The sequence below is a fragment of the Rousettus aegyptiacus genome, unplaced genomic scaffold (genome assembly GCF_014176215.1).
Source record: "Rousettus aegyptiacus isolate mRouAeg1 unplaced genomic scaffold, mRouAeg1.p scaffold_m13_p_2, whole genome shotgun sequence".
Lineage (NCBI taxonomy): Eukaryota > Metazoa > Chordata > Mammalia > Chiroptera > Pteropodidae > Rousettus > Rousettus aegyptiacus.
In genome coordinates this window covers 174407072-174425291 of record NW_023416295.1, presented here as the reverse complement: position 1 = coordinate 174425291, position 18220 = coordinate 174407072, and the positions used below count along the sequence as shown (strand labels likewise).

The window sequence follows — 18220 nt, the reverse complement described above, 5'->3', positions numbered from 1 at the left end:
GGAAGGGCTGCCTCGGAACCCACACGTTCCTTTGCTTCCCTCGCCAAACGGGGAGGGTTTGGGGGCACAGAACCTTCGCTGGCTGTGCCTGGGAGTGCGAAGTGTCCGATGAGAATCTGACGCCTGAGGATCTGAGGCGGAGCTGAGGCCGTGACGCTGGCCCTGGGAGCGGCTGCGAATACAGACGAAGCTTCGCTCGCGGCAAGCGGATCGTTCTCAGTCCCAAACCCCATTACGTGGGTCCTCTGTAGGGTCCCCCAGAGCCATGCCAGCCCCGTGCAAACCCCTCGGCTCGCCCTGCCTGGTACTGAGAACACGGGTCCAGCCACACGGCCGCCTCGTGAGAAAAGTGAAAAAAAAAGATCCAGGAGGAGCTGTTCGGAGGAGACGCTCTTCACACTGGAAGGCTGAGGCCAGCTGAAGGCGGGGAGGGGGAGGCCCCCGACCAACGCCCCCGGGGAGGGAGCCGGTGTGGCATCCACACCAGACGAGCCGGGCAGGGCGTGTGAACAAAGGAGTAATGTGCGACGTACAGAAGGCCCCTCGATAATGACAAAACGGCCCCCTCGTCAAGACGACGTGACAGTCCTCACTGCACGGCCCTAGGCACGAAACGTCAAAACGCGCGGGACAAAAGTGGACAGAACCTAATCGAGAAGCGCCCGACTTCCGATCAGGGGCGCTGAACACCCCGTTAGTAACGGGGAGCAGCGACCTCGGTTCTGCAGGGTTCTACGTCTGTCCATCAACTGAACCGAAATACAGAAAACGCTCCACCCAGCGCGGAATAGCTATCCTTTGTAAGTGCACAAGGGACATTCACCAAGAAAGAGCAAACCTTTTAGGTCGCAGAACCTGTCCCTACGCTTGAAAATTATTGAGGACCTTTAAGAGCTTAAAAAAAAAGGAGGTTATTTCTATAAAAATATACCATATTAGAAAACTAAACTGGGAAACTTTTAAATATTTATTCACTGATTTTAAAAGAATGACAGACCCATTGCATGTTAACATAAATAACACGTTTTTTTATCCTCTGGAAAGGAACTACACTTCCTGCCTTCCTCTTGTGAGCACCCGATCTGTGGGTCCACGGCCCCTACAGCCAGCCCGGCACCCGTCCCTTCTGCCTAAGCCCTAATGGTTTTCTAAAACCGACCTTTAGGGCTTGAAATGCCCGGCTGCCCGTCGAAACCCCGTCCCCTCCATGCTGGCCGTGCCCTGGGTGGCCTGAAATGTCTACCACCGGTGCGTCTGGGGCCTCCAACCCTGCAGCCCGGCTCCTTCCTGCTCCTCGACATCCCGGCTCCTTGGGGGCCGGGGGCTCACGGGGACGGAGCCGGGTGCAGGGGACAGAGAAGTGGGTGTGTGAAGGTTACCGCCTGTGGTGGCTAATTCCCTGTGTCAGCGTGACGGGGCTCAGGGACGCCCAGATGGCCGGTAAACGCTACTTCTGGGTGTGCCGGTGAGGGTGGCTCTGAAGAGACCAGCGTTTCACAGGCTGAGCAAAGAAGACCGTCCTCGTCAGTGCAGGGGTCCCGCCCGACCCTCTGAGGCCCGAAGAGAGCAAAAGGTGGCGGAAGGGCGTGCTGGCTCCCTGCTCGAGCCGGGACACCCGCCTTCTCCTGCCCTTGGACGCCTGGGGACATCGGTGCTCCCAGTTTTCAGGCCCATAGACTCCAGCTGGGACTCACACCACTGGCTCTCCCGGGTCTCCAGCTTGCAGGTGGCGGGTCACGGGACCTGTCGGCCTCCCTGTGTCAGCCGGTTCTCATAATGCAGCGCCTCTCCTGGTGGTTCTATTTCTCTGAAGAGCCCTGAGACCCTGCCCACGCGAGAAACACACCCCACCTTGCCCGACCCCTCAGCCCCACCAAGGCCTAACTAGAGTAATGCCCGCTTCTCTCCGACCCCCGCTGGGCGCGGGGCGGCTCATCTTCTAGGTTCCGACAGACGTTTGTTGCTTCTTTGACACGTAGCAGAGCATAACGGTGTCGCTGGTTAATAAAGCGCTCCACCTGACCTTGGCCTCTGCTCTGACTGGCAGGACGCTCCCCGGCGGCTTCTCAAAGCACTTGGGCAACGGTCTGACAGGGACGTCGTTTGCTTTTTCAAAAACACTGGCAGGTACCTTTGTTGCTATGGTCATTTCCATTCTGTAGGCACGGCCACACTGGAGCGGAGCAGCCCCGAGGAGCGCCCCCGCAGGAAGGCTGGCATGGTCAGTGTTCCTGGGGACCCTCCCAGCTGAGACCCACCTGCCACCTGCAGGATGCCATGTCTGGCCACGTCATAGAAGGGGTGATTGATGCTCAGCGCAGGGTCCTGGCCAGCTGTGGGCACCGCCGGGGGTCTCCTCACTGCATCCGGCGCGGCTGCCCCCTCCTCATCGGTCTGTAGCTCTAGGGCAGACAACGAGGATTAGAGGAAGCCAGCTGCATTCTCCAGGAAGGAGGAGAATGGGGGGCTCCTGAGGTCTTTTTATAGGGTGGTCACCATGTATCGGCTGTGCACCCACTAGGCACCTGCTCAGTGTGCACCTACTAAGTGCCTTCTCCTTGCACCCACCTCTCCTGAGTACTCACTATGTACTACTCAGTGTACACTCACTATGCGCCCACCTCTGCTGTGCACCCACTACACACCTGCCTCTCCTGTATACCTACTATGTGCCTACCTCTCCTGTGCACCCACTATGCACCCATTCAGCGGGCAGCACCGTGGAAGCAGAACAATGAGACCCGAGGGCAGTGTTCTCCACACTGACGGGCATAAAAGCTGAGGCTCGGAGAGGCGGAACTTCCCCAAGGTTGCCCTGCTAACTGAGCGGGGGGCAGACTCGAACTCGACTTCCCGGCTCCAAATTCTGACTCAGGCTCTTTCTGAAAGATGCTGACTCTGGCAGCTGGCGGCGGCCACGGGGGGCGCCGAGGGCAGACCCTTGGGTCGCCGCGCTGTGAGGTGGGAAGAAGGCGCCATCTTCCGAAGCTGAACTTTAGTGGGGTGGTTCCTTCATGCGGAACAGAGCAGGGATCTATCAGAAATGTTTTCAGCTGGAAAAAGAACGGGAACTTCGGATTCCGGGCCGGGGTAGACTTTGGTCCCCAGCTGTCCCTCTAAATCTCACGCCGACCCGGAACCTCACGATGTCACCGTGTTTGGAAAACGTCTTTAGAGATGAAATCAGTTAAACTGCAGTCATGCTGGGTGAGGATGGGCCTGACTCCAGTGACAGGTGTCTTGGTAAGGAGAGGACCCGAGGGACTCCGGGGGAGGAAAACATGTACCTGTGTCAGCCAGCTCCTCCAAGCCCCCCCGGGACATGCTCTGCTGGTGGGCGGCTGGCCCAGGCACACTGTCACGACGCCACCTCTTGGGGATCCCGGCGCGGGTCCTTCCAGTGCCCTGAGGGAGAAGCACACGGAACCCAAGGGGCATTTCACACGCATCCCCGGGACAGGGCTCCCTCTCACCAGCCAGCCCCGTGACCCGGGAGAGCAGGGCACGGAGCAGTGTGGGTGGGGCGCACCTGGAGTGGGGACAGCACTCCCAGGACCCCATCGTGCCCGCTTCCCCGCCCCCTCAGAGACACGCACACTCACTCCTGGACCCGTTCTACAGACGAGAAACAGGGCCCCGCAAAGATCATTTAGAACCGACGATGGCTACACCCCTCACCATCATAATTACGGCGAGGGGCTACCGAACGATTATTCTGGGCCTGGGACGCGCTTCGACACCTGCATAAACCTGCAAAAAGCCCCGTGAGTACCAAACGATGGTACGGCACCCGTCCTCAGAAAGGAACGACGCACTGGCACATGCTACGAGGTGGCTGAACCTTGAAATCATTTCGCTGAGTGAGAAGAGCCAGACACGAGAGGCTACACGCCCTCTCGATCCGTTTATGCGCACCAGCCAGAGACAGGCGGGTCCGTAGAGAGGAAGCGGATTACTGGCCGCCAGAGGCAGCAGGGGGGAGGGACCAGGGAGGCGACAGCCAAGTAGCACAGGTTCTTTTTTCTGGGGACAAAAAAGTCCTAAAATTGACTCGGGCGGTGGTCGCACATATCTGTGCTACGCTAAAAATCAATGACCTGTAGGTTTTAAATGGGTGAGTCGTACGTTATGCAAATCGCATCTCAATGAAGGTGTTTTAAAAACTTAACAAAGCAGGCTGAAAAAAGCACCCAGAGTTTTGTCCAGTTTTTCAGTAGCAAAAATAAGTGTGCGACATTATTTTAAAATGCTATTTTCTAGGAGTTCTGGGATTAGGGCTTGGAAATCCATTTACTTTTCCGCATTCGTCCTCTTTTCATTTTCGAAAAATCTTGTATTGCTCTTCATATAAAACAGTGACATAAACTAAAAAAGCATGACTCACAGTGTAAGAACATTCGATCGACACGCAAAGTCGCAAAGCCTTGCCTTCCTTTTCTGCAGAGAAAGATCCGTTGGCTAAGTGCTGGTTTTCACTCTGTGTTACAGATGAGGAAACGGAGCCGCCTGCCCAGACACACGGCCCGTGAGGGGGCAGCACTGTAGGGCTGCGAAGCTGTCACCCGGGACACCGGCCGGGGCGCCAGGGCGGGCCCCGGGGCTGGCCGCGTCCCGCTGCGGGTCGGGGTGCTGTGACGTGTGTTGAGGCCAGAGCCCAGGCCTGCAGCCCCACAGGAAGGGGCCCTTGGCTGGACGGAGTGGGCGGTTGTCCTCTTGGCCCCAGGCATCCCCTCCTCCTCTGCCAGTAAGTCCCCCACTTTCTCTCTCATACGCACGCATTCTGTCCTTCAATGCACGCACGCACATGCACATGCACAATGCTCTTCCTCACACACATGCACATGTACACACATGTATCCCTCATGCACACATGCTCTTCCTCACTCATGTGTACGTGTGCACATGCACACGCATGGCCCCTCACACACGCACACATACACACATACATACATGCTCTTTCACATTCACGCACATGCACACATGCACACACATACACACATGCTCTCCCTCACACGCATGCACATACACTCTCTCACATTCATGCACATACACACATGCACGCACATGCACACATGTACACACATACACACATGCTCTCCCTCACACACATGCACATGAACACACATGTATCCTTCATGCACACATGCTCTTCCTCACTCATGTGTACGTGTGCACATGCACACGCATGGCCCCTCACACACACGCACACATACACACATGCATACATGCTCTCTCACATTCACGCACATGCACACACATGCACACATGCTCTCCCTCACACGCATGCACACGCACGCACGCGCGCACACAGCCCGTGCAACGTTGGGTGAAGCTCCACTCCAGGCACCAATGATGGGACACAAGCCCTTCTTCGCACCCAATCACAGCACCAAAGTCCCTGAGTCAGAGGTCAGTTGACCACGTGACCCAAACTGGCCCAATCAGAGTGAATTCTAAGACTTGTAGAATAACTACTGAGAAGAGATACTTTTTAAAATTTCTTCGGCTGAACCCAAATGTGAGAGGCTATGGCCTGGGGCTAACAACGGTCACCACATGGAACCAAAGGAAAATGAAGCCAGCGGCAGAAGACAGAGCAAGCGATGGGGGAAAGTCCCTGCACGCACCTGGCCCAGCTGGACCTTACGCGAAGGGCGGTAGATCCTCTCCTCTGCCCACGCCAGCTTGGGCCATGGACACCCCGCCGCCTCCGACAGAATGAGTGCTGACATTTTCTCTTTGAAGACCAACTTTGCTGGCAAGCAATGGGACTTTGTCTGACTATGACACTCAAAGGAGTCTGCCCTTTGTCATCGACTGACCTCCACCCTCCGGCCGCACACGGTCCCGGACCTCTCCGCGCCACGGGATGCGGTTCGAAGCGGCCGCTCCAACAGCACCGACTCGGCAGGGCCCCCGAGGACACCGCTTGCCTCGGTCTACGCTTCTGTGCCGGGCACATGACACACCCTCCAGCACCCCGGTCCGTTGCATGTCGCCGTGAATCAACGCCCCCCAGACCGCCCCCCACCCCACGGCTCATTCCTAAGTTTAAGGAGCCGGGGGGGGGGGGGGCTCCCGTAGCCCTGGGCACAATTTTTCACATTCCTCTCCATGCTTTGTTCACATGCGCCCACATTTTATGAAGCTGTCATCAGATGGCAAGGAATGGTCACAATCGACTGTGTGTGAGCGTGAGTGTGTGTGCGTGTGCACACACACACCATCAACCCAAAGCGCCCCGCCCCCCAGAACGTTCAGCCCGACGCCCAGAAAAGACCCCTGAGAAATGACACCATGGGGGGTGTGCGCGTGGAGGGGGATCAGACAAATCTAGAACGAGACATTCGACGAGACCACTGGCCTGGCCTCTTCAAAAGTTACGTAAATCGCACGCCACCAGGTCCATTCACTGGGGTGTTCACCACCAGTCCCCTTGTGCCTTCCTGTAACTGTGGGACCAGCCTGTGCCCTTGGAGAACTGGGCATCGTCTAGGTCTGAGGCCGTAGCCCACCCCGCCCTTGGGTTGCTGTTACAAGTCCTCCAGTTCCAGATGACTGGTAGCAATGTGAGATCTTTCTTGTCGACAGACATGCAAATTCCGCTCCCTCCAATAGAAGTCTGACTGGCGCTCCCCCTCCCTCCCTCCTCGTCCCCCCCAAACGCGCCTCCATGTGCTCCGTTCGGTTCAATACTTCTGACCTGTAAAGGCCTCTGTCCTTCTGAGTCTCTTCTCAACTAGCGACGGCATCTGCCTGGTTCCCTCCCGAGTCAAGTAAAATCCTCAAACACACCGTCCATTTTTAACATTGGTAAGGCGGTCATGATTTTTACCCCTTTCTGAAAATCGCCGTTTCGTGGAACCGCGCGGGGCGCCCAGCCCCCGGCGACGGCGACGAGCAGGCACTGAGTGAAGGAAGGAAGGAAAGGCATCGCCGACCAGAAGACAGGCTCAGAGGGAGACGCCAGAGCCGCGGTGAGTGTCCAGCCTTGTCCGGCCCCGCGCCCCGCACCCCGCACCCCCTCATCCCTGACGTCCCGCCCTCTCGCTCCTGTGGCTACGGCCGCAGAAGCCTGGCCGCCTGAGGCTCCCCCAGACCCCACGCTGCTCCCGCCCGCCCCAGGGCCTCTGCACAGCTTCCCCGACCCCCGACCCCGCCGCCCCGGGCCTGGGAGGTTCTGTCTGTCCCCGAGGTGTTTTCTCCTAAAAACAAATGCGTCACCCAACATCGCTTCTTTGACCTCGGACAGCAGCCGGGTCTCACACACCCAGCAGGAGTTACCACCGGAGTACGGGCTGCGTCCTACAGGACCGCCCCACTTCACGGCCAGTCACGAGTCCCAGGTCCCCTGTCCGGCCGCGCTTCTCTCCGACTTGGCTACAGACTCGGGGGTTCCCACAAATACCCCCCCTCAGGTTCAGTAATTCGCTAGAACGACTCACAGAGCTCAAAAAACCACTTTCCTTACGATGACCGGCTTATCCCCAGGGCTAGGACTCAGGGGACAGCCAAACGGGGTACGCAGGGTTAGGCAAGGGGCAGGGTGTGCCCGGAGCCCCCAGGGTCCCTGTGGGTGCCCCCAAACCAGCACGTCGCTGTGGTCACCAACCCGCAAGCTCTCTTAGTCCACGGTTTCAGGCTTTCTCCCAAGTTTCACTGCCCTGGGGGACTGAGCTCACCCCCAGCCCCGCCCCTCCCTGGAGGGGGTCAGGTGGGGCTGCCGGTCCCACCCTCTCTTCTCCCACTTGGCTGCTCTGGTGAAAGGCCCCCATCCTGAAGCTATCTAGGGACCCAGGCCCAGTCACCTCATTAGCATAAACTCAGGTAAGGTCATAAAGGGCTCCGTAGGAGTATAATCCATGCCCATCAGTGCTCGGGGGGCGTCAGACGCTCCGTGCCAGGAACTGGGGACAGAGACCAGGCTCGCGCTGGTATCCCCCTGCGGCCCCACCTGTCCTTCCCTCCGGCTACGGGAACCTCCTTCCAGCTGGAGTCTCGGCCCCTCCCACACTCTCAGCACCTGCAGCCATCACGCCTGGCTCGCCAGCAGGTCCCAGCGGATACTTACCGTACCCATTTCATGGCCCTCGGGCAATGTCACCGTGGGCCTCCCAGATGGTTTCCCAAGGACAGAGGTCCGGCCTGGACTTGCTCGCAGGGACCCCTTGTCCCCAATACCACGCCTGGCACACGCAGCCCTCCACGAATGGCGAAATCAAGCGACGACAAACCTGACATTCCAAATGGACCCCTTCCCTTGATGGTGGACCTGGGAGCACAAGCTCCATCACCCCGACCCGGCCTCGCCCTCCTCCCCGAGCCCACACAGCGCGGCTGCTTCCGGGATCTCTCCCCGCCAAGCCCCTTCCCTCGGGGCCTCCCCGGGGACGGGGACTCGCACACAGAGGGACCGTCGGCACGTGAGGCCGTGCCGGCCGGAGACGCGGCCCAGACCCAGCATGCCACGACGCGGATGTCATGCAGAGAGACTTCCAGCCACCCGACTGTTTATCACTCATGGCAAAATGGTTTGTTGCTATGAAAATACATTTGCACGTTATACCAATAGATCCGCACGGCAATTACCTTAATGCTGCAGCTACAAATTAACACCTACTTACTTCGGGCAAATTAGCACCCGGTTCCGTTCACGTGCAGGGGTGGAGGCGTACAGGGAAGGCGCTCCGTGGCCCTGGCACACCCTGGTTCCGGTCTGGGAACGGGGCGTTCTGAGAAGAGGGGCGCACCCCCGCCGTCCGGGCCCACCCCTGTGTTTCCCGGGGAGGGTACTGGGATCTGGAGAGAAAGGGGCTGGCACAGGGTGCCAAGTCTGGGTGGCTCATGGCCGAGAAAGGGGTCGCCACTGAGGTGGGATTCCAGGGTCTCCTAGCAGCACCCCATAAAGGGCCATTTTCACCCTTCTGCCTCAGCTCTCACACACTAATTGATGCAGACTCCCACTCTGCGTCACGGACACCACCGGGCCCTGACGGTGTGAGCGGCAGACGCTGACCGTTTGGCCGGGTGGTGGAGCCAGAAGCCACTGGAACTGGGCATGACGCCTGGGCGACACACCCCGGTGGCAGCGGCAAGGCCCAAACACGCCGCAACCTGCTACGCGACCTTGCCAGGGGCCTGCCCACACGTCCCAGGAACCTCTTCCTCTGAAGGGACGAGGGGATCCGTGAGGAGCTGCTGGGGCCACCCGCCCCTGCGGCTCTCGCGACGCCAACGTCAAGACTCAGGGCTACGCCCGCAGCCTTGTGCGCAGACGAGGCGTCTCCCTCCCCTGCTTCCCTGTTGCCCTGCCCAAGGTCCCAGGCGCTCACCCAGGTGTGCGCCCCTCTCCTGCACAGCCCCTGGGCTGCTCCCAGGGCTCCCCTGATCGCCTACAGAAATCCCATCCTCCTCTTCCGAGCTTTGCTGGGGAAGCCAAGCTGAGCCAATCGGTGCGTGGCAGTTTCCCTGAAGATGACGCGGCTGTGGCCCCTGCCAGCATCTCCATCACCCGCACTCAGACCTTTCGGGGTGGGGGACACTGAGCCCTCTCCTCCCCTCCCTGAGGGATATAAACCCCACACTCTCCTCCCCGTACCCAGACCTCAAGCCAGCCCCCGCCCCCAACCGTGCCCCCGAATATCCCAACTGCCTCCTCCACACCTCCCACGGCACCCCCAGAGGGCCAACAGGAACCCGCAGTTGCTGGGATGCAAATCAAGCTCCTACAAACACCTGCAACCCTCGTGGCCCGGCCCTGCCGCTCTGCTCCTCTCTGCTCCAGCCACACGGGCCTCCGGCGCGCCCCCCGGATGCCGCTGCGTCTGCCTCGGGGCCTCGGCACACGCCGTCTGTGTCCTGTCCCTGCAACACCCCGCTGCTGCCGCGAGCGAGTGACGCGGACGTGGTTTCTACTGTCATCGCTGGCTCAAGTCCAATGCAATGATCTCGTCTGAATTCAAACCTACCTCCTCCCTGGCCACCTTGGAAACTGAAGTGGGGTCCACAGGGCCTCGAAAAACCTACCCTCCACCTTCAGAGGCCTCTTTACAGAAAAAGCGGGTTACGGTTTAGCCAGGTCAAATACTTTCCCTTAATGTGGCCGGAGAGAAAGGCGCCCCAGGTCCCAGGGGAAGGCCAGACCTCTCTGTGCCCCCCGAACCAGAGACCTGGTTCTGATCCCTCTGTGCCCCCATCCAGAGACCCCTCTGTCCCTCTGCAGTGTTGGCCACTGTGAGCAGGTTGGGAGTCTGGGCTGAGCAGGTGGGGGTGAGCCTTGCTGGCTTCGACCACCCCAAGTGTCCCCGAGGATGACAAACATGCCGGCCCCCTGCCGGCCAGCGCGTCTCCTCTGCTGTTTTAATTTTAAGACCAGGTGGGGAGGGGGGCAGGCCCCAGGACTCCTGACCTGCCAAACCAGTTCCTTTTGATGGACAGTAAGTCACAGGCTTCGAGTGAAAATGAACTTCCTCGCCGCCCTGCTCTGTCCCCGGTCACCGAGGACAAAACCACTTGGCCCTCGGCCTGGGCAGAAACAGGTGCCACGGAGCTCATTCCACACGAGTCTCTGTAAGAGCTGCCCTCAGGGGTGGGGCTGACGCCGGTAAACCCAAACACGCACCAAGCCGTGCCAGGCACGTGGCACGAATGGACTCATTTGAGTTTCCCGGTCGCCCTGGGCATCGTCTGTTTCACAGATGGGGAAACCAAGGCTCGGAGTGGCTGGCGCCTCTGGTTAGCAACGCGAGGTCGCAGCGCCCGCAGCTAACTACCGCGCCCCGACATTATTCCGTCTGAGCCCTAGGAAAACCTGGGGCCTGTGACGCCCGTGTGGGAGGCGAGAAAACGGGACCTCGAGAAGCGACTTGGGGAGCGTCCTCTGCCCGGTGCCCTGCCTTCCGGGGCTGCGGACGCCTGGGCAGTGAGCTCTGTGGCCTGCACACACAGCTCGCCTGCACTGAGCGCCACTCACGAGGGCATCTTTGAGACTGCCCCTGTGCCCACAGAGACGGGCCCAGAAGGGGGCCCCCCCAAAAGAAAGCTACCCCAGGAGGCCCAGGAGCTCTGAATGCGCTTGGCACATCTTCTTCGAGCATCCGTTTAAGTCAAAGGGTTGAGGGAAAAGTTAAGTCATTTATCTGAAAACAACCGGAAGGTATCACTTTTCCGCCCACGTGCTAGTCCACGCAGAGCTCAAGGGCCGTTGCTGGCGGTCTCAGAATGTCTCCACCGGAAGGCAGACCGCGGCGCCCTGCGAGGTGGCACAGCCCGGCGTGGGGGACGCTCGGGCCGTGCAGCAGCGGCATGGCTGGCGCCAGGTCCGGGCTCTCCACTCACTGGCCGTGTGACCTCGGAAGGTCACCTGAGCCTCCCTGCCTCCGGCAGTACCAGTCTCTGCCTCGTGAGGCCGGTGTGAGGGAGGACTGAGGCCATCAGTGCGCGCGCGGTGAGGGCTTGACGGCCGCTAGTCACGGTGACGATTCTGTGGAAAGATGGCCACGAGGGTCACGCTATGAGTCAGGAGGCTGAGTCCCCAACAGTGGAAGTGACCTGCTCAAACACTAGGTCTCCGACTGCCTTGCCTCTTTCTCAGCCACCTGCTGCCTCAGTTTCCCTGGCAGTGAAGGAGGGTACAAGCGGGGAATGGTGTGGTGCAAGGTACGCGCCTCCGGGACCTCCGGGGGGCCTGAGCTCTTGCTGTCCTCTGTTTAACGGAAGTCCCCATGGACGGAGAGCCTGCGGCCACGTGGAGGGCCCTTGGCCTGGAACAAGCCTGTCAGGGAGAGGCCGCACGTCCACGTAAGTCTTCAGACCTGCAGGTCGCACTAAGGTCGCACCTGGATGACTCGAGGACAGTATCCGAGGACATTGCTATGCGCTCCACCTGTCAGTTACTCCACAGGCATTTCCACCCCTACCCAACCTGTGAGTTACCCCCCACCACCTCCAGCCCCCCATCTCCATGGCAGTCGGTGTGCCACACCCCACCCTGCCTACCTCCCATCCACCTTCCAGCCCTACGGCTGCCTCCTTCAGGAAGTTCTAGACCACTCACAAGTCCCTGGCTTCCCTCTACCACACAGAGACCAGACTCTGGGTCCCCTGTGGGCAGGGGCTGGGGAGGTGGCTGTCCTCAAGGACTCGCTGGGCTCCTGCCAGTGCCCTGTGAACCTCTTTGCCGCCCTACCCGCCGGCCCCGCTGTTGGGTTGAGGAATGGTGTGTCACTGCACTGAAGGAGAAACTCACAAACAAGATCCTAAAACTGCCAACAGAGCCTGTTGAGTCTTAAATTGTGAGTTCTCACCTGGACAAATGCCAGCATTACCTTCCACAAGACTCTGGAATCAGCACAGACTGACCCAAAACAATGTTGGTGGCCACGTCCCCAGCCCGCCAGCGCCCCAGCCCGCCAGCGCCCCAGATGCCAGCGCCCCAGATGCCAGCGCCCCAGCCCGCCAGCGCCCCAGATGCCAGCGCCCCAGCCCGCCAGCGCCCCAGCCTGCCAGGGCCCCAGACGCCAGACGAGGGCCGGCAGGAATTCCTCCTCCTGGGGGAGTCCGCGCTCCTCCTCGGCGGCCTGAGCCGCCACCCTGCCGACACCTCCCCCCCACGCCTGCCCACAACTCCCAAGCCCGCAAGGCCACAGTGGCTCCAAGGAATTCTCACGATGGCTCCCTGCCAGGGTGGAGAAAAGTGAAACCAAGGCCTCTGCCCTCGCCGGCGAGTTTGGCGGCTGACGCCCCGCTCCCCGCTTGATTTACGTGTCGGGCCTGCTAAGTCTGGGGGGTCCGTCGCCTGTGCCGACTCGGTCAGCGGCCCCGCGGAGCCCCTGCGTTTCAACCAGCGCGGCACCTGCTCTGTCTCCTCTGCGGAAGGGACGACGCCTCCCAGGTTTGGGGACAGGGAGCTGGTGAGCTGCGCAGCGCGTGCCAACCGGCGAGGGGAGACCCCGAGTTAGGGGAGGAAAAACGGGGAGGGGGCGCGAAAGTTTGGGCTGAGACAGCCCAGCCGGACCAGACCGAAACACGAAACACCTGGAGAGAAGTGAGGGCGCAGGCAGGGGGAGGGGCGGGAGAGGAAGGGGAGAAGGAGTGCGGGGGGGGAGCGCACTCTGGGACAACCAGGGGCCGCGGGCGGGGACCTGGGTGGGCGCCGCGTCACCTGGCGCCGCGCCCCGCCTTGGCGTGCGCACCTGAGCAAAGGGCCCGGTCCGGCCCCGGCTACACCCTCAGAACCCGCGCGGCGTCCCTGCCGGGCACAGGTGGGCTTTCTCCCGCGGACACCAGGCCTTACCTGCCGGCGCCTCACCTGGGCTCAGCTCCGCGGGACACTCACCTGGCCCCGCCCCGGACGTAGCTCCCGCGCAGGCCCCGCCCCTGGCCCCGCCCCCGACTGGCCATCGGGTCCAGCAAGGTCTCCGCGGGGGCCGGGGCGGGGCCGGGGCAGGTGGCTCCGCCTGGTGGGCGGGGATGGAGTTGGAATATGAGAGCTCAGATGCCCCTCGCACTTTGCGCCCGAGGCGCCCTGAGTCCCGGGGTCTGCCTTGGCTCAGCACCTGCGCCTGGGGCAGGCGCGTTCCTGTGAGCCATGTCTCCATTTAAGTGAGGCGGGAAGGGGTGAGATCTGCGAGAACACAGCGAGAGGAAGTATTCATTCAACCAATGCCCCCCAAGCATCCTCTGGGCCAGATGCTGACTTCGCAGGCGCAGAATCCCACAGTGGCAGGGGCTGGGCAATCCCACAGGTGGCTGTGACCCAGGCCGAGGAGCAGGGAGGACTTCCTGGAGGAGGGGGCATGTGACCGATCGTTGGGCCCCCTAAGGGTCACTCGCGGCTGAGTGTTGCGTTTCTGCACCTAGCACGGTTACTGTCCCCGGCCCGAGGCAGGGGTCAGACAATCAGGAAGGCCCTGGCTGGAGTGCAGGTACCCCTGGAGGCAGCTGGCCCCCCAGGCAGGGGGATGACTGGCCCTCCCCCGTCATCGCGTCCCGGCCCCGGGAGCAGCTCAGGGAGCCGAGGCGGTAGGGATGGGTTTGTATCGGGCCGGGCGCTGTCTCCCAGCTGCCTCCCCGCTCCTCCCCGACGCCCGGAGGTCCACGTCTGGAGGTCCACGCCCGGGGCTGGGGGTCTGCGCCTCTCATCATCTGCACTCACTCCTGCTTTCAACACGCCTACGCCCTGCTCCCCAATTACGTCTCCCCGACATCTCCACGTAGAGACCTTAGCAGGCAGCTCCGGCTCCCCTGTCTGCAGGAGGCTCCTCTCCTGGGCCCCCCACCCCATTCCCCACTGGCCCCATCCACACTGTTGGGTCGCCTTGGTTCCCCTGGTCCTCTCACACCCCCGTGGCTCTTCCTTCGAAATGTGTCACAGTGCCACTGCTCCCCCCCACCCGCGTTGACCCACGTGCTCCGGGCCACCAGCATCTTTGACGTGGCTCCGTGCAGAGCCTTTTAACATGTCCCCTGACGGGTCTCCCAGCTCCTGCCCTCACCCCCTTCACGTGTGGTGGGCTCCGTGGGCCCCAGTGGCCAGTCATTCCCTTACAGTAGCCGGTCAGGTGAATCGACCCCTCTGGAGGCGGAGTCTGATGGCAGAGGCCAGTTTCACAATGTCGCCCTCTGCCACAGGTTCTGGAAATAACGCGCGGGCCTTCGTCACGCCACGGTGAGCGGCTCATGCTGATCTAGTTAGCGCGACGTGCTGGACTTTGCCCGGAAGTTTGGGGGAGGAGAATTCTTGCTCTCTCCTTTTCTTGGTCCCAACTTAGATGGGGAAACTCAGTGCACAAGGGACACCGGGCGTCCATCCTGTGGCCACAAGGAGACGTAGGCTTCAGATGAAGCAGAGGTGGCAGGGACCTGGGTCCTTGGTGACATTTCAGAGCCCCTGGACTTTCTTGTTAGATGTGCCAATACATCCTCTTCTCGTTTAATCTGGTTCGAGCTTTCTATTTCTTACAAACACAAGGATCACCTGAGAAAATATCCTTATGCCTGTTAACCACATGGAAAAGGGTTTCTCTCCTGACGCACTAGCAGAGTAAAACCCAGAGAAGGCCTGATCGGTTGAGCCTGAGACCCATCTCAGGGATGGGAAGTGAGTCAGACAGACCAGAACTTTGATCTTCCCCTAAGACGGTCAGCCTCACGCCGGTTTTGCCAGGGATAACCGTGAAATAACTGGATTCGGGTTAGTGCACTAAACATTAGTCGTCACCATTCCGCGGAAGGCCAGAGCCACGAGGCCGCTGGCTCCCTGCAGCCTCCCCGGTTCCCAGCTCTGCGCCCAGCAGGTCGTAGGCACTGTCCCAATCCACGCGAATGAATGCGTGAGTGGGTGAATGAATGAACGACCCCCCGCTCCCCTCGCATTCCATCATCGCCCAGCAGCTGCCTTTGCTCTGTGCGGAGAATCCCGACCAGCCTGGCCTGCGGCGCACGGCCACCTGCGGACTAGTATTTTGTACTTCCCCGCTCCCGAAGGTGTGAGGAGAAATCACAGAACTGCAGTGCTGACGTCAAACACGCGAACACACATGCGAACCCGAGCCTCTCAGCCGGTCAGGAACGGGGCCATTTCCATCCAGGTCAGAACACTCCTCAGTGCCTCTTGCATTCGATGGTTTGTGTCCAGTGTTTACTGCCGGGCCCTCTTTTCCTTGTGTGGAATACCAACATCTTTTTTTTTTTTTTTTTTTAGTATGATGATGATGATGATGATTATTATCAGTGTGAGATCAGTCTCTCGAGAAAGAGGGACAATTGGCAGGTTTTCTGCTTTAAAAAGCACTTTGGACCGAAATAAGAGAACACCGCCCTCCCCCCACGGTTGGTCTCCGGCTGGCAGCATCATTTCATGCGATTGACAGATGCTGGGGAGAATGCCTCGCATCTGTGTTCTGTGCAAATCTCATACGAATTCCGCAACCATGGTTTAGTGGCATTTAAATACGCACAATAAAGCAAACATACAGAACGCTTGTGGGGCAAAGCACGCCACGCGCTCTGCCATTCATGATAAAAGAAAAACGCGACAGAAAGAAACCGCGAGAGCCAGGCGGGCTCCCTTTCTTGTTTTCCCCCAAAGCACGTCTAATCAGTAACCCACTTTGTCGCTGTGACAATTACTCCTTGCATTTCAAATGCTTTGCAACGGGGGAGAAAGAATAACGGTGCGAAAGGATGGAATGAGATCTGAATGGCATTATTCCCGGGTTTATTAAATTCACTCTCACGAATGTTTGTGAAGACGGAGAGTTGCTGCTCCCCAAGCAGCACATGCCACATCGATGAGCACTGGGGATGGAGAGCCGGCGGGAAGCGTCCGGACGCCCGGGCCAGGTCTTGGGCTTCCCATTTGTTTTCTCCCAAATGAACTCTCCCCACCTCGTGAGCCGAGACGCGGTTGAAACCCAAATTCTCCTGCTGAGTGTGAGTGTGACAGCCGGCTTGAGCCAAGAGAGGTCCAGGAGGTCACGTCCCAACCCTTCCCCACAGGCCGGGACCTGAGATGACACCCTGCGAGGTGGGCGCCTGGCCAGGAACCCCAGCAGGCTTCCCGTTATGGGCGCGGCCGTGCGGAGGGCAGAGGTGAGCAGCAGTTAGCACTGACCGCAAACCGAGTCCAGCAACCGTGCCTACGCGCGGTGCTTCCTGGGGCTGTTTGGACCTAATTCTTGAAACCCTTTTGATTTGCAACCAAGCAGACGACACCCTTGAGGCCCCATGTGACATCAGGGTGGGACGCTGGTCCTGCACTCTGGCCCCTCGCGCCTTTCAAATGCCTTCCTGACTACTGTCTGGGCGCCAGGAAGTCAGGTAACGGGTTTACTCAGCCTCCTTTGCAACCGGAGTCCAGACAGTGCCTTCGGCTCCACCATTGTGATAAATGCCCAAGGAGAAGAGGCGGCCCTGGAATTTATTATGCTGGACAGGGCGGCTGCGTGATGTGTAATTTGGGAGCGGGAGGCTGGGGGGTGCGGTGTGCAGGCTGCAGTGGCTACAAGGTCGAGGATCTGGGATGCACCCGGTGTTGGTGCTGGTGGCAGTCGTGGGTCTGGTCCAGTGCCCCTGGAGCATCTCCCGGGGGGAGGACCCTGTTTCCCCATCAGGCCTGTCTGGCGGCGTGGGCCGAGGCGTTGTTCCTGGCAGGTAAGTCTCTGGCTTGGTTCTGCCACCTCCTGACAACTCGGAGAGCTCCCGACCTCCTGTAATACACTCCTCTGTGTGACCAGCCAGAACCCGCATCCAGACGACAGCCCTGCCTGATCCTGCACCCCCTTTTCTCTGCCACCCTGTCCCTCCTCCCCGGCCAAGCCCAGGCTGACCTAAATCCCCAAGGCAAAAAAAAAAAAAAAAAAGGAATGTCGGCATGAGATTCTTCTCATGATGATGTCAGATGATAGTTTACATGTTTATAGCTTCTAACAGCCTGGTAAAGCAGTTCTGCGCAAACACATCTGTCAACGAGGAGAGTGTCCTGGGGGCGAAGCCATCGGTTCATCTTAAGCCATTATCACCTTCAGGTCTAAACTCATTAAGTACCTGTCTGGCCAACACACTGTCATCTGGGCAGAGCTATTCATCTGGAGTTTACAGTCCTACAGCTGGCCCAGCTGTGTGTGTCCATAGCACACAGACAAGCAGAGAAGTATCAGAATTTTATATCTGGAAAGATCCTTCCTACAGATGGGGAAACCGAGGATGGGGTGACTCGTCCAATGTTACAAAGCAAGGTAGCGACCAATCAAGGATGTGAATCCAGGGGCCTGGCTCTGCCCATGAGGGTATGTAACACGCATAAACACGCAAAACCCGACTCCACTAGAGCATCCGGGGGAGGAGTGTGGTGTCAGCTCAAGCCGAGTTTTGCTCCAGTAACAAACAGCCCCCAGTCTCAGGGGCTCGCACTGCCTGAGGTCTCCTCTCATTCATGCCGCATGTCCGCAGACCCCCGATGCCCCACCAGTTGGAGCAGGCCCATCAGGAATACTGCTGGTCACCCTGGAGGGTCTCCCCCTGGCCACGAAGTGCTCCAGCTCCAAAGGGCCCCAAGTCTTCTGAGCTCAGAGCTCATTGGCCAAAGCGGGGCACAGTGCCCCACCGCCGGCCCCACCCCAGAGGGCACGTGGTTTCCTTCCTCCTGTGGTTCCTGAGCCACGGCCCAACCAGGGGCATTTTCCAGAAGGCCGGAGGTGGTCCTTTTAGAGACTGACAG

The 18220-nt window shown here is 59.8% G+C and overlaps 1 protein-coding gene and 1 long non-coding RNA gene across 7 annotated transcripts in view; one reads left to right on the top strand and one right to left on the bottom strand.

The window, feature by feature from the left end:
- The window catches only part of ARHGAP8 (Rho GTPase activating protein 8), a 42355-nt gene extending 28998 nt beyond the window's left edge, over positions 1-13357 (bottom strand). For 4 of the 5 annotated variants that reach the window (XM_036237640.1, XM_036237642.1, XM_016135731.2 and 1 more), the window contains exons 1-3: positions 13295-13353; positions 3288-3405; positions 2259-2402 (exon numbers count right to left, since the gene is read on the bottom strand). In XM_036237640.1, the coding sequence (XP_036093533.1) occupies positions 2259-2402; positions 3288-3324 (181 nt within the window). In that variant the 5' untranslated portion in view covers positions 3325-3405; positions 13295-13353. Of the gene's footprint in view, positions 1-2258; positions 2403-3287; positions 3406-13294 lie in introns of all 5 variants that reach the window. The other variant, XM_036237639.1, reaches the window with a different exon arrangement.
- Positions 12638-17357, top strand: LOC118613813. 2 transcript variants are annotated; one of them, XR_004955919.1, is made up of 3 exons: positions 12638-12911; positions 14632-15590; positions 16501-17357. It is a non-coding gene; the product is annotated as an uncharacterized LOC118613813 (long non-coding RNA). The 2 variants fall into 2 exon arrangements; XR_004955918.1 differs by having other exon boundaries at positions 14632-16593; positions 16710-17357.
- The last annotated feature ends 863 nt before the right edge of the window (positions 17358-18220 follow it).